Source organism: Galdieria sulphuraria, assembly GCF_000341285.1.
Source record: "Galdieria sulphuraria unplaced genomic scaffold scaf_29, whole genome shotgun sequence".
Lineage (NCBI taxonomy): Eukaryota > Rhodophyta > Bangiophyceae > Galdieriales > Galdieriaceae > Galdieria > Galdieria sulphuraria.
Genome location: NW_005178446.1, coordinates 127,212 through 139,395, shown reverse-complemented (window position 1 = coordinate 139,395; position 12,184 = coordinate 127,212). Strand labels below are relative to the sequence as shown.

Sequence of the window (12,184 nt, the reverse complement as noted above, 5' to 3'; positions counted from 1 at the left end):
GTTGTATGAAAATGGGAAGAGAGTTTGTGTGGTGCCTAGTGTTGGTTCATTTTGCCTTCACTATATCTTGCGAGGCAAAACTGGTTCAGGTTATAGAAATATGTAGGCATGGAGACCGTTCACCACTCAATACTTATCCCAACGACCCGAAACCTTACAATCTATGGCCAGGAGTAAGTCTCAGGTTTCTCTTCACTTTTTATTCAAGTCTTCAAGGGTCCTGGACAACTGACTGCCAAAGGAATGAGAGCTCATTATGAACTTGGGAGGTATCTGTTTTCTGTTCCTTTGAGCTTTTCATATGAACTTTTTCAAGGAGACTTCGACAAAGATATGTAGACTCCGGCTTTCTTCATAACAACTTCTCTGTCAGTGAGGTACCGTTCTGAGTGATTGGTCAAATGGAGTAGCGAGTAACTTGCTCGATAGGTTATGGTTCTGTCCAGTGACACGGATCGTACCCTGATGAGTGCATATTGTCAGATGGCAGGAATGTTTCCTTTTGAAACGGGACCGGTCGCGAGAGATGAACAAGTCACAGCACTGACTCCAGCACTTCCTTTTTTCTGGCAACCGGTACCTATTCATTCAGATGTCCAAAATAATGATAGTATGATAAAAGTTGGTGCGGATTGTCCCAGACATGAGCAGATTTTGGAACTCCTCCGTCATTCTCAAGACTGGCTTTCAAAAAGAAATGAAAGTTGGTTGTTATTGCAACGAGTTGCAAATATTACTGGTCTAGAACATTGTGACTTGGATGATTTGGGAAGAATTCTTGATGTCTGGTAAGTACTTTGTATGTAACGTGTATCATCCTAAACGATGCAAAGGACCTGTGACCAATCGCATGGCATACAAGTTCCTCAACTAGACGAAGACTTGTTTCATCAAGTAGAGAATGTGACAGCTTGGGTATATCAAAAAAGTTATGAAAGCGAAGAAGTTCAACAGTTACTTGCGGGCTTGCTTTTGGAGGATATTGTATCCAATATCTTGAACAGAGTGAGTCAAAGGTCACTCCTAAAGTTCATTTTATATTCAGGTCATGACACAACTATTGCTTCAGTATTGAGTTGTCTGCAAGCATTTGATGGATATAACCCGCCTTATAATTCAACTATTATACTGGAGTTACATTTGAATGATTCTGTCAATGTTTCCGATAATCTGAATGACTACAATGTGCATTTAGAGTATAACAACGCGACTATATCGCTGTCTATTTGTGACGATCCTTGTCCTCTCACGTCGTTTATTCATTACTTGAATGAATTTACTCTTAATGCTAGCCAGCGTAAGAAATTGTGTGTATGGAGAGAACCACAGAGCTATTCTCAATGGATAGAATGGCTTCCGTCGACAGGACTCGTTTATTTTCTCCCTTTGGTCGTTACTGGGACAGTCATCTTAATATTAAGTCGGTATCTCTACAATAGATTTGTCAGAAAAATAAACAGAACGAACGTAGAGGAGTCAGAAGGGCCACTTTTGGTATCGAACTCTTCTTAACATTTGTGAACAGCTTAGCCAACTTAAGTAATAAACAAACAGGAGAAGAGGGATAGGCCAACGATCAAATCTGGAGAAAATTCACAAATGATTCTTTAAGAGTTTGCAGAAGATGAACAGGAGCGAGTCGCATGGAAACAAATGTTCATTTGTTGAAACTGTTAATAGAAGCGATAGTAGCATTCGTTGCACGAGGCTTCCTAGAGTTGTCGTCGAACGTCGGAAAACTTGTAAAAGTCGAGTTTTGACTCCAAACTGGAAGAAGAACCGTGAGGACCTTCTCTCAAGATTTCTTGTCTACAAAAGTAGTAAAAAGTGTGTCAACGTTTCAACTTTTATGGCTTCTGCTACGGGAAACGTAAGAGATTCGTCGTTGTCGGAGTCCTTTGCAAAGGAATATTCTACTGGCACGAATCAGTTCCTGCTTCCACAGCCTATAAGAGAAACTTTAAAGAAGTGGCCCAGTGTTCCTCACATGTGGAAAGACTTAGCAGAAAAGGAAGGCAATCGTGTTGCCATTGTAGACCAACATAACGGACAAGCTACTAAACTTACTTTTCTCGAATTGCATCGCAGCATCCAAGCCTGTGCAGTGGCTTTGAAAAGAATTGGACTCAAGAAAGGAAACAAGGTGTGTTTGATTTCAGAAAATAGTTATCGTTGGTTAGTATTAGACCAAGCAGTGATGACTATTGGAGCTGCTTCTGCAGTTCGAGGTTCTGGTGCTCCTCTACTGGAATTGTGTTATATTTATGAGCATAGTGAAAGTATAGGGTTGGTGGCAGAAAATGCACAAGTTTTGGTTCGTTTAGTAGAGAAATTGGTCAGTTCCAGATATCCATTTGCAATTTTATTGACTAGTAAGCTTTAGGGAAGTGAGAAGTTGAAATTTGCCATCATTTTATGGGGAAAGGTTCCCACCGACTTTCCTCAACTTAAGATTTTTTCTTTTGATTCTCTTATTCAGGAAGGTTGGAACTATCAGAACGAAGTCTCAGTCCCGTTTGCTTCATCTTCGGATTTGGCTACTTTGATTTACACTTCAGGAACCACTGGAAGACCCAAAGGAGTTGAACTTACTCATGAAAACTTACTCTATCAGATAGCGTCAATTGACATCGGTAAATGTTGTCCTGTCCCTGGAAATGTTTTTGTTAGTATTCTTCCTTGTTGGCACGTGTTTGAAAGAACTGCAGAATACTTTTTTTTTGCACGAGGCGTTTGCGTGGTATATTCAAATGTGCGTAATCTAAGGAATGATTTGCAGTTACACAAGCCCCAATTTTTAGTAGCCGTTCCTCGAGTATTTGAGAGTTTATATAACAACATTATGTCGAACATTTCAAAACAGAGCCTAATGAGGCGATATCTTATACGAATGTTTACTTTCATATCTCTCAGTTATCACAGAGCTTTTCGTACTTTGTTCTCATTGGACATATTTCGTATAGACTCCAGATTTTGGAAGAAATTGAAAGCCTTCTTCGTACTGATAGCTCTTTTTACCTTTCACAAATTGGCGAATTGGATAGTAAGTATTATCTTTTTTAGGATTTCAGATTTATTCATTTTGATGAATCAGGTTTGGTCAAAGATAAGAAGTGTTTTAGGCGGTAGAGTACAATGTGGAATTTGTGGAGGTGGTTCTTTACCTTTTTATTTGGAAGAATTTTATGCTTCCACAGGAGTCTGTTTATTGGTAGGCTATGGACTGACAGAAACCAGTCCAGTTGTCTCACATAGAAGGCCTGGATTGGAAAATATGTTGGGTTCGTCGGGGAGATGTTTACCTGGTACTCAAGTGAAAGTTGTCCATCCAGAAACCAAGGAAGAGTTGAAACACGGTGATATTGGACTATTATTAGTCAGAGGTCCTGGTGTTGTGAGAGGTTATTATAGAGAACCTGAAAGGTCCGATGTCTTTTTAGAGGATGGGTTTTTCAATAGTGGAGATTTGGCGTGGATTGTACCAAATAATGGTCATATAGTTATAAGTGGTCGTTATAAGGATGTCATTGTTCTCAATAACGGTGAAAATATTGAGCCGCAACCAATAGAAGATGCAATTTTGGAAAGTCCATTATTTGATCAAGTGATATTGGTTGGTCAAGATGAGAGGCACTTGGGAGCCCTTCTTGTTCCTTCTTTAGAGTACCTCAAGGTAGAAGGAATACTCTCATCTGAATATATAACAGCAATAGAAGAAGCAAGACTTGATCCTTCAAAGGATTCTTTTTTGAGAGAAGAGGAAGTCAAATTGACAAAAATGGAGCGCATCAAACAACTTGTTCGCAAAGAATTGTATGAACGTGTCGTTTCTCGTCCCCATTTTACACCCAACGATTTTATTCGCACATTTCATTTGATACTTGCACCATTCACAGTTGAGAATGGCTTACTGACACAAACATTGAAGGTTAAGCGGTCTGAGGTTTATAAGAGATATAAGAAAGAAATCAGTTCCTTGTTTCATTATGATAGTTTTTCAAACCCTTCATAGAAAGTATTCATTTCAGTGGCATTTTTGGTGCAATAAATTAGGGGTATTCTTTCACTTTTATATCCATTCAGTTATTGTTGAGAGTCCAATTGGTATCTTGGGAGCCTGAAACGTTCAGAGAAAGAGTTGCAGACTTTTATAGACAGTCAAAGAATGATAGAGTTATCTTTGGATGAGTAAAGCTGATAGTAATTTTAACTGATGCCAAATGTGTCTATCTAAAGACTTGATCGCAATCATTTCCCTATACAACAAATAGAACAGTCCTGTCATTTGTAAGTCTCCAAAACTTATATGGGAATTATTGTTGTGGGTCAAACAAATGGACAAAGATGATGATACCTCAATTTTTGTGAGTCCTTTTGAACAAGAAGCCGTTGTTACTCCATCTATCGTCAAAAGTAGTCAGTAAGCACTTATTCAAGAAAAGTATTCGCTGTTTTACAGTAGTATAGGTTTGTAGCACCTGGTGATGATATTTTATCGCAAGAAAGTGTCGTTCGTGGTCATGGGACTATGGTAGGTGCTGAGTCAGTTTTGAAATAATTGCCTCATTGTAGCTTGTTTGTAGGTTCAAGGTACAAGACTTACTTCTACAGTAGCTGGTATTGTAGAACGGGTGAACAAACTCGTGGCAGTTTTGCCGATACGAGCCCGTTACTCGGCAGAAGTTGGTGACGTCATCGTTGGTCGGATTCGAGACATAGTCTCAAGAAGATGGAAAGTAGATGTAAACTCTAGACAGGACGCAGTTCTTCTTCTGTAAGTATTTAAAGTAGGATTTGAGGAGTTTTTTTACTTGAGACTGCAATAGTTCTGCAGTTAACTTGCCTGGTGGTGTTCAGAGAAGACGGACTTATGAGGATGAACTGAAAATGCGCGAATTTTTTGATCAAGATGATTTGATCAGCGCAGAGGTTCAAGAAGTAAGAAGTCTATTTTCTCGTTGAATTGTAGTAGATTGAGACAGCTTTAGTTGAAACAAGATGGCCTTATTATGCTTCACACCCGTTCTCTAAAATATGGAAAATTAGAGAACGGCATATTTATATCTGTTACTCCCCAACTTGTGAAACGTTCCAAGAAGCATTTTCATCGTTTGTCGTGTGGAGTACATATCATTTTAGGGGACAATGGTTATGTTTGGATCTACGTAGATGACGCAGCATATGGGGAAGATGAAGAGGAAGCAAATTTTTCTAAAAGGCGAGAGAATGACAAGTCAAATCTAGAGCAAAGACTATCACTTATCCGAGTTCGCAATTCAATCTGTATACTGGATTTGTATTTTTTGAGTATCCAACCAGAAACTATTATGCTCATTTATGAAGAAACTATTCGAAGGAATATTCCAGTTCAACACATGCTTCGACCTGACATTATCAATGACATATACAGAACGGTCAAGAACACCAAGGAAATGTAGATTTATACGACTATTTAACTTTGTCATGGATTACTCATATAAAAATGACTCTATTCTAATAAAAGAGTGTCAAAAAACTCACATATAACTGACAACACAACATTTCCCATTTCCATTTATGAAGTACTTCCGCGAATACGATAAACACGGCCTGAACTATGTGGTCGACTATATCCAGAATTACTACTCTCATAATAACGAGGACGACCTCTTCCCCCATAACGATTAGAACCATGCCAGGCTCCACCTCCGCCTCTTTGACTCAAGGAGTCTCGACCAAAAGTTTCGGCGTCAAGCTTTCGCATCCTACAAAATCCTAATAAGAAATAAATTTTGAAGGGAAACCTTACAAAACTTACTCAGATAGCTTGGATCTGTCCTCTTCCTTCGATTCTGTGGGTGGAAGAAGATAAACGATCGAAAAAGCTAACTTGCTTATCATATTTCCTTTCTGTCCCAACTACTTGTTGCTCAGCCATATTCTTCTCTTCCAAATGAACCTTTTCAAATTTTTCGTTCATAGCCACCACATCAAACTCTTCTATACGCGATTCCTTAACAGCAACGGAATTTTGCACTCTATTTCGATTTCGAGAACCACTTCCTCGGCTAGCTCTATAGTATGGCCGACCTCTACCTCGATAACTTCCACGATCATAGTTTTGTCCATGTTGAGTGCGAATATAACTACGCTCCGATGAGTCGACTCCATTTGCTACTGCTTTGCTATTGTTTGTACTTGGTTCTGACTCTATTAATTCTTTGTGAAACGAATCTTTTCTTTCAGTATCTCTTGATTGCTGCGAAATATCTTGAATAGTAGACTCTTTAATCTGTCTTGCATCCAAACCTTTGGTTGGAGGTGGTCCCCAGCCTCGAGGTTTAGAGGGTGCTCCAACTGCAGGCAAAGGTGCCTTCGAAGTTTCCGTTTCGGCGGGTTCCAATCGTTGCGCGCCTAATGGCATAGTCCCTTGAACCTGTCTGTCAGAACCGAAAGGGATATTCACTTTCCGTTCGGCTTCCAGAGGGTCGTGAGAACTCTCCGCTGGTACCAAACCCCAAGGACCGTGTTGGAAAGGTGAAAAGACTCCAGGATACTGTTGTTGAGTATGCGAATGAAAACTCTGTTGTGGCATTACAGAAGGAATTCCTTGATTCGTTCCAAAGTTTGTTCCTCCTAAAGAATGGGAGTCATATAATCCACTATACCCCATTCCTCCGAGGGGGGTGTACGAAGAGCCACCACTTAAAATTGCAGGGTCATCTAGAGATCGAGGATACTGTTGAAATACATTTTGTCGTAGAGGAGGTTCCAAAACCTGTAAGTCCTTTATATCGGAACCTCTAAACACAATGTAATCGTATAATTCAGGAGAGGGTGGAATCTAGAAGACGAAAAGTTAAAAAAATACAACAGTTTCAAATAATATACCTGTGGTCCATTTCTTGGTCTTCCTTCTGTTCCTAGCGTTCTAACATTTTGTAAAGACAGGGTACTTTCCTAAGCTACTCCATCAGTTCTATGATTTTCAAAGAGCTATTCTAACCCACCTTCGTGTCAATATCTACCAAAGTACCTTCATATCGAATTTCTGAGTTAGAAATCAACGAAACTCTTGCTCCTATGTAGGGAGCAGCAAGTGTCTGTGAAGAAGTTGGCGCCCATTGAGGTATTTGTGTATTTCTAGGAGAAAACCCAGAACCAACAGGTCGATTCTGCTGCCCATAACTTTCATGTCTACTATTACTCAAGTCAAAGTGCGGTACTTGGTCCATGGAACGAAAAAGTTCTCTCAACACGAAACCAATCGGCCTTCCAACCCCTTCAAAAATCTAATTTCAGAAAACGAAATTTGTAAAAGTCCTGGTCAAATGCAAAAGTATTCACTTTCAAGTTAAGGGCTCAATAGTGATATAGAATAATCATTGTAGTTTACAAGCAAAGTGTCTGGTTCGCTTGAGTAATAGCTAATATTTTCCTTTTCAGAGCAACAAGCATATGCTGTGTTCTTGTTTTGATTCCGAAAGAACAAGAAAGCACTCTAGTTCTGTGAACTTTAAGCAACACTTCACTATCCACTCCGAATTCACACGTTAACTGACGTGCTAAACTTTGAATAGGCAACAGAAGAACAAGTTTCAAACATGTGTTGAACAACAATCTTTCGCCTATTTGATACAGGTTGTCGAACCTAAAAGATTGTTAGAACTAAGTTATAATAGAACTGATTTCGTGGGAATAACAAAAATTCTCAAAGTATGAGTATCCAAGAAAACGTCTATTCATATTCAATACCAAAAGAGAATGGTTCGACAAACTGATAACAGCTATGGCGCGTCATGAACTGAGAAGTGCTTTATTGTCCAATTTCTTAGTTATTTGTACCAGTTGCATCATAAACATTATTCACAGGAGACTCCGAATAACTCGACGCATTCCAATCTGTATTGTCTTTATCCGAAAAGCTACTCTGAGTCGGAACGGGAGTAAACATACTAAAACCAAATTGCGGATTGTCACTTGGATCTGAGTGCTTAAACAGCTGTCGAGTTGCTGCCGAAGGAGGAACTACAAGAGGCGGTTTCGTGCCACTTATTTGATCGGCTTGTCCAAATGTATCAACATATCTCGCTCGGGCACTCCAACGACGCCTTGACATAGCACGATGCATATCATCCTGTATCTCTTCAGGTTCTTTCATATAAGTATTCTGCGATATGTTGGACGAGTCCAAAGGCTTGGAGGGTGGTGGTGGTGGAACTTCTTCATTGTTTTCCTCTCCACCCTCACAAATCCATCTACCCAACTTTTCATCATAGTAAAACTTGTTCTCTTTACCAAGGTTGGCTTGTTTCGGCCCCGCGATTTTTGTAAGTTTCTCCATTAGAAAAGAACTCAATGAACGTCTTGAGGATTGTTTTTTCTCATGTGAACCATTTTCAACTCCACTTTGACTACCATTCGAAGTACGTTGTATATTGTCTTCTGCTGCTACTCTCGTACCTGGTGCACTGTTTGGAAAGTCACCTTTACTGAATGGCTGATTGCTTGCGAGTTTTCCGTGTGCAGTCTCCTTGTTGGGGGTTCCTTTAGGAGAGGTTTTCTCACTTATAACTTCTGAATTTTGCTTGGTAGAAGAAATCTTACTTTGAAACGGCGACTGTCCTTGTCCTGCTGATTCATTTGAACGAACTGGTGATGCCACCACATTCGGGATATTCTCTGTATTTGTAGTTTCTGATGAGGGAATTATATTAGAATTGCGTACATATTTGGAAGAAGATGTGGTATCGTTTTCCTCTGCAGGTGCAATAATACTCACAGCGGCTGCTGCAAATGACTCCCAACTGCTATTGGAACTACTACGGGGACGAAGATTTTTTTTGGAGCCTGTTTTGGCAATGCTACGAAATACTTTTGAAAGTGACCTTGTCAAACTCACACCATGTTCTCCTTGCTCGTAACTATCATCGAGTAACATCTTCTGTAGCCTTTCATCCAATCGCTCTAAATATGAATAATACACTGCCGTTAACCGTTGCGCTTCCGAAACAAAATGAGGATCGTTCGACTTTAATAAAGTATGTGCTTTGTTAACTAAGAAACCACATAAGCGCTTTGCCAGCACCAAGCGACCAGTTTCGACTAAAACGTAAGCTAGATGCAGTAAAAAGGGACTCATCAGATTCGGCAGTCGATTTTCTCTTAAATACAAATAAAAAATTGTTCTCATGATTGAAGGAATACTTGTCAAGGACGCACGAACGGAAGAATGCGGATCTGCACCAACCAATATCATGCGTAGACCCTTTTCTTCCCACAACAGTCTGGAAGCAAAGAAACTATCAAAACATAAAGGATTTCCAGCAAGAATATAACAACAGTGGGATGCAAATATATCTGACCGATGCATCAACAAATGATCACCCAAGGCTGTAAGACCCTTTTCCCTATAACCTGTGTCACAATCGATAAGTATACTCGTCGCAGTTATCCAATTGACTGACTCCAATTCGCTAAGATTTGGGACAACATCATTTGATAGTAGTATGAGAAAGCGAATGAGAGGTAAATCTTGTAGTTGACCGTACAAAAACTGTCTCGTTATATGTTCCCTAAGTGAACTACCAACTAGTCTGCTTAGAATTAGTGCTAGAGTCCAGTTCTCTGTTGCTACTGCAGTTTGCAGAAAATGGTCTAATTTCGATGACTTTGAGGACAAATGTTCGAGAGAACGAACATTGAAGTCATTCACATTTCCGGTTTTACCCAATTGTGCAGTTAAAGATGCAAACTCGTCCTCCTGTGTTGTACTAAGAATAGATTTGAGTTCAATACATAAGGAATGCCACTCTGTTTCCTTCGAATGACTTGAAAGAACTTTCAATATATTCCAGAGAAGGCTCTCTGAGCGCCTTTTGCAGCTTAAGGCAATTTTTTCACAAAATGTTTTCATTGGCTCCACTCCAAGACTGTATATCAAATCCTCATGTAAATTTCGAATACATTCAAAGAACCGTTCCTCAGTATCTTCCACTATTTCAATAAAGGGAACGATATTTATGGCGCCGGGTTTCACCACTACTGACGAGCTATCTTCTACATATTCTCTACCGTTCCAAACACGAAAACCAGGAATCATGTGCGGAAATGACGTTAACAAGTATCCATGTGGACCAAAGCAAACAATAGCGTGTTTTTCGGGAAAGATTGGAGAGCTTTCGAAATGTGCATTACTCTCCAAGGATTTAAAGCTGGTTTGAGTTTGCCTTGCATCTATCGAAAACGAAGGAAGAAAAGCATTTTGGCTGTTTAAAGATCCACCAAAACGACTTTGCTCAACTGCATCTTCGCCAGGTTCGGAGTCTCCTAAATGAACCTCTTCCATTTCCTCTTTCATGTAAACTGGGTCGTTTTTAGTTCTGTAAGACAATGTCCCAACTGAACTATTCCCAGAAGCAAAAGTAGAATTGTCAAAGGCAAAATGACCACCTCTGGATACTTCAAATGTAGGTTCCAAACCAATGTTCCTATCTTCACTTTGAAGAGCAATTGGTGTATCATCTAGAGGCTCTTGTACGTTAGATAAAAGTGATGAAAAGTTATTCTGTCCCTCGTTCTGAAAAATACATGAAAGATCTTCTACATTAGATGATGGCGAAGCTACCAACGGTAGGTTTTCATTGCCTGAGTTAATAACATCATCATTTCTCCAATTATTTACAGGTAATGCGAAATATTTCTGTTCTTCAGTACTATGCTCTAATGAATCTAACACACCTGTATCTTTTTGTGAAAATTCAAAGCTACTTGGATAATTCAACAAGTTCTGTTCCACTTGTTGACTGTTTCCATCTGAACCAAATTCAACCTGAGTTGGTACGTCAAATGGAGAAAATTGAAACTCAAATGGATCCTTTGTTTCAAAAATACATGATAAATCATCCGAAGTATTCATTCTACCTGAATCTACGAAATGGAATGACGGTTGCTCTGGTTTGCGAGGAGAAAGCGATTTGTCCAAGCCTGTGGTGTTCGCTTCCTGAATGGACCCGCTATATGAGCTCAAGCACTTTGACTCGTTCGTTGCTAAGGCCGAAGAACTTACGAAGGATTCTTGACTGCTTCTCATCTCCGAAGTTTTCTGTATTGCTGATTCTTCTTCATTGTCATGCTCTAGTTGTGAAACGAATTGTTTAGAACTCGAACTTGTATTCATTTCTAGTCTGGAAAGTAGTTCATCTGCTGAACGGATTTTGTCATCGAACGAAGAAGTTGAAGTAAAACGTTCATGAAAAGTAGCATTGTATGACTCAGTTCCAGTTATTGAACGTGCATCTAACACTGGCTTCCTTCTAGAAGTTGCAGGTGATCGGGAAATTACTGGTGACCGTTCCTCATTATGTCTTGAAACAGGCAAGGAAGTCGTGGAAGACACACTGCTTCCCGCAGTACTTCGCGTACGGAAGGATGCATACTTGGAGGCTGCCAATCTTTCCCTAATCGCACGAGCAGTCAGTTTCGGTCTTTCGCTTCTTTCGTCAACGTTTTCTCCCTTAACTTTTGGTTGCCTAATAAAGCTTTCACCAGAAGTGGAAGGACTCCCAAAACTCCTTGATGCTCTCTCCTTTGCAGCGCCGATAACAGCTTCTAGTCTCTTCTTCCTTTCCGACAACGCATTAGACGAAAATTCTGAAGTGGATTGGACAGGTAAAGTTGTTCCTTGAGGTTTGACTGCTTCTTTCTCGGTGGGCCCACTTTGTATGTTTGTCAGAAAACTTCCTGCACTTCCTTTTCGGTTTGTTCTTTGAGAATCTCCATTGTTAGAGTCTTCAACGCTCAACTTCCACGATGGAGCTTCCCAGGTTGCAGTTTCTCCAATATAAACCGGTTGCTCCGAATCAATAAAGGACTGTGACTGCCTGTCAACTGTGTGACCACTCTGCTGAGAACTTTCCTGACTTGATTGCGTTGGTATGGAAAAAATATGAGCAAGGTCATCTTCTTCCTTTCGTTCACTCTCTCTCCGTGAAGAAATATGAAAGTTTCGCGAGTTCATATCAAGGCCAATCAGTCAATTTAGCATTCTAAACGTTATCCACACAACTCTCATATTTCCGGAAATTGTTTGCGCCATTATTTAGCGAGGCGAGGCTTTTTAATGCGTTTGCTTAGAGGGTTGTTTCTCAGAAGGTGACGAAGACTTACAGCTTATAGGGTTCGGTTCGTGAGTTTTGAAGGAGTG

The 12,184-nt window shown here is 40.0% G+C and overlaps 5 protein-coding genes across 5 annotated transcripts; 3 read left to right on the top strand and 2 right to left on the bottom strand.

Moving 5' to 3' along the window:
- Positions 1-5: 5 nt before the first annotated feature.
- Gasu_35990 (acid phosphatase) lies at positions 6-1,610 on the top strand. The gene is made up of 5 exons (XM_005705493.1): positions 6-173; positions 217-269; positions 317-377; positions 430-788; positions 834-1,610. Exons 1-5 carry the CDS (start codon positions 12-14, stop codon positions 1,510-1,512), a joined length of 1,314 nt encoding a protein of 437 aa, XP_005705550.1. The 5' UTR covers positions 6-11; the 3' UTR covers positions 1,513-1,610.
- Positions 1,611-1,615: 5 nt separating this feature from the next.
- Gasu_35980 (long-chain acyl-CoA synthetase) lies at positions 1,616-4,208 on the top strand. Its single transcript, XM_005705492.1, has 3 exons — positions 1,616-2,335; positions 2,384-3,043; positions 3,095-4,208. The coding sequence occupies exons 1-3, from the start codon at positions 1,625-1,627 to the stop codon at positions 4,010-4,012; spliced, it is 2,289 nt and encodes a 762-aa protein (XP_005705549.1). The 5' UTR covers positions 1,616-1,624; the 3' UTR covers positions 4,013-4,208.
- Positions 4,209-4,285: 77 nt separating this feature from the next.
- Gasu_35970 (exosome complex component RRP4) lies at positions 4,286-5,516 on the top strand. Its single transcript, XM_005705491.1, has 5 exons — positions 4,286-4,420; positions 4,468-4,531; positions 4,584-4,774; positions 4,827-4,938; positions 4,989-5,516. Exons 1-5 carry the CDS (start codon positions 4,335-4,337, stop codon positions 5,436-5,438), a joined length of 903 nt encoding a protein of 300 aa, XP_005705548.1. The 5' UTR covers positions 4,286-4,334; the 3' UTR covers positions 5,439-5,516.
- An 8-nt stretch (positions 5,517-5,524) lies between these two features.
- Positions 5,525-7,295, bottom strand: Gasu_35960 (uncharacterized protein). The gene is made up of 5 exons (XM_005705490.1): positions 6,990-7,295; positions 6,871-6,939; positions 5,939-6,823; positions 5,798-5,898; positions 5,525-5,744 (listed from the first exon to the last, which is right to left on the bottom strand). Exons 1-5 carry the CDS (start codon positions 7,212-7,214, stop codon positions 5,555-5,557), a joined length of 1,470 nt encoding a protein of 489 aa, XP_005705547.1. The 5' UTR covers positions 7,215-7,295; the 3' UTR covers positions 5,525-5,554.
- Positions 7,296-7,684: 389 nt separating this feature from the next.
- Positions 7,685-12,135, bottom strand: Gasu_35950 (uncharacterized protein). Its single transcript, XM_005705489.1, has one exon. It carries the CDS (start codon positions 11,996-11,998, stop codon positions 7,811-7,813), a length of 4,188 nt encoding a protein of 1,395 aa, XP_005705546.1. The 5' UTR covers positions 11,999-12,135; the 3' UTR covers positions 7,685-7,810.
- Positions 12,136-12,184: the final 49 nt, after the last annotated feature.

What these genes read in the sequence shown, in the direction of transcription:
- Gasu_35980 (XM_005705492.1), top strand. Translation starts at nt 1,625, where the DNA reads ATGAACAGGAGCGAGTCGCATGGAAACAAATGTTCATTTGTTGAAACT. An exon ending in TTCGTTTAGTAGAGAAATTG is followed by an intron (nt 2,336 to 2,383) that starts GTCAGTTCCAGA and finishes AGTAAGCTTTAG; the next exon opens with GGAAGTGAGAAGTTGAAATT. An exon ending in ACAAATTGGCGAATTGGATA is followed by an intron (nt 3,044 to 3,094) that starts GTAAGTATTATC and finishes TTGATGAATCAG; the next exon opens with GTTTGGTCAAAGATAAGAAG.
- Gasu_35950 (XM_005705489.1), bottom strand. Translation starts at nt 11,998, where the DNA reads ATGAACTCGCGAAACTTTCATATTTCTTCACGGAGAGAGAGTGAACGA.
- Gasu_35970 (XM_005705491.1), top strand. Translation starts at nt 4,335, where the DNA reads ATGGACAAAGATGATGATACCTCAATTTTTGTGAGTCCTTTTGAACAA. An exon ending in TTCGTGGTCATGGGACTATG is followed by an intron (nt 4,532 to 4,583) that starts GTAGGTGCTGAG and finishes GCTTGTTTGTAG; the next exon opens with GTTCAAGGTACAAGACTTAC. An exon ending in CAGGACGCAGTTCTTCTTCT is followed by an intron (nt 4,775 to 4,826) that starts GTAAGTATTTAA and finishes AGACTGCAATAG; the next exon opens with TTCTGCAGTTAACTTGCCTG.
- Gasu_35990 (XM_005705493.1), top strand. Translation starts at nt 12, where the DNA reads ATGGGAAGAGAGTTTGTGTGGTGCCTAGTGTTGGTTCATTTTGCCTTC. An exon ending in CTTACAATCTATGGCCAGGA is followed by an intron (nt 174 to 216) that starts GTAAGTCTCAGG and finishes CAAGTCTTCAAG; the next exon opens with GGTCCTGGACAACTGACTGC. An exon ending in ACAACTTCTCTGTCAGTGAG is followed by an intron (nt 378 to 429) that starts GTACCGTTCTGA and finishes CTTGCTCGATAG; the next exon opens with GTTATGGTTCTGTCCAGTGA.
- Gasu_35960 (XM_005705490.1), bottom strand. Translation starts at nt 7,214, where the DNA reads ATGGACCAAGTACCGCACTTTGACTTGAGTAATAGTAGACATGAAAGT. An exon ending in TGAACGAAAAATTTGAAAAG is followed by an intron (nt 5,899 to 5,938) that starts GTTCATTTGGAA and finishes AGCAACAAGTAG; the next exon opens with TTGGGACAGAAAGGAAATAT. An exon ending in GACAGATCCAAGCTATCTGA is followed by an intron (nt 5,745 to 5,797) that starts GTAAGTTTTGTA and finishes AGGATTTTGTAG; the next exon opens with GATGCGAAAGCTTGACGCCG.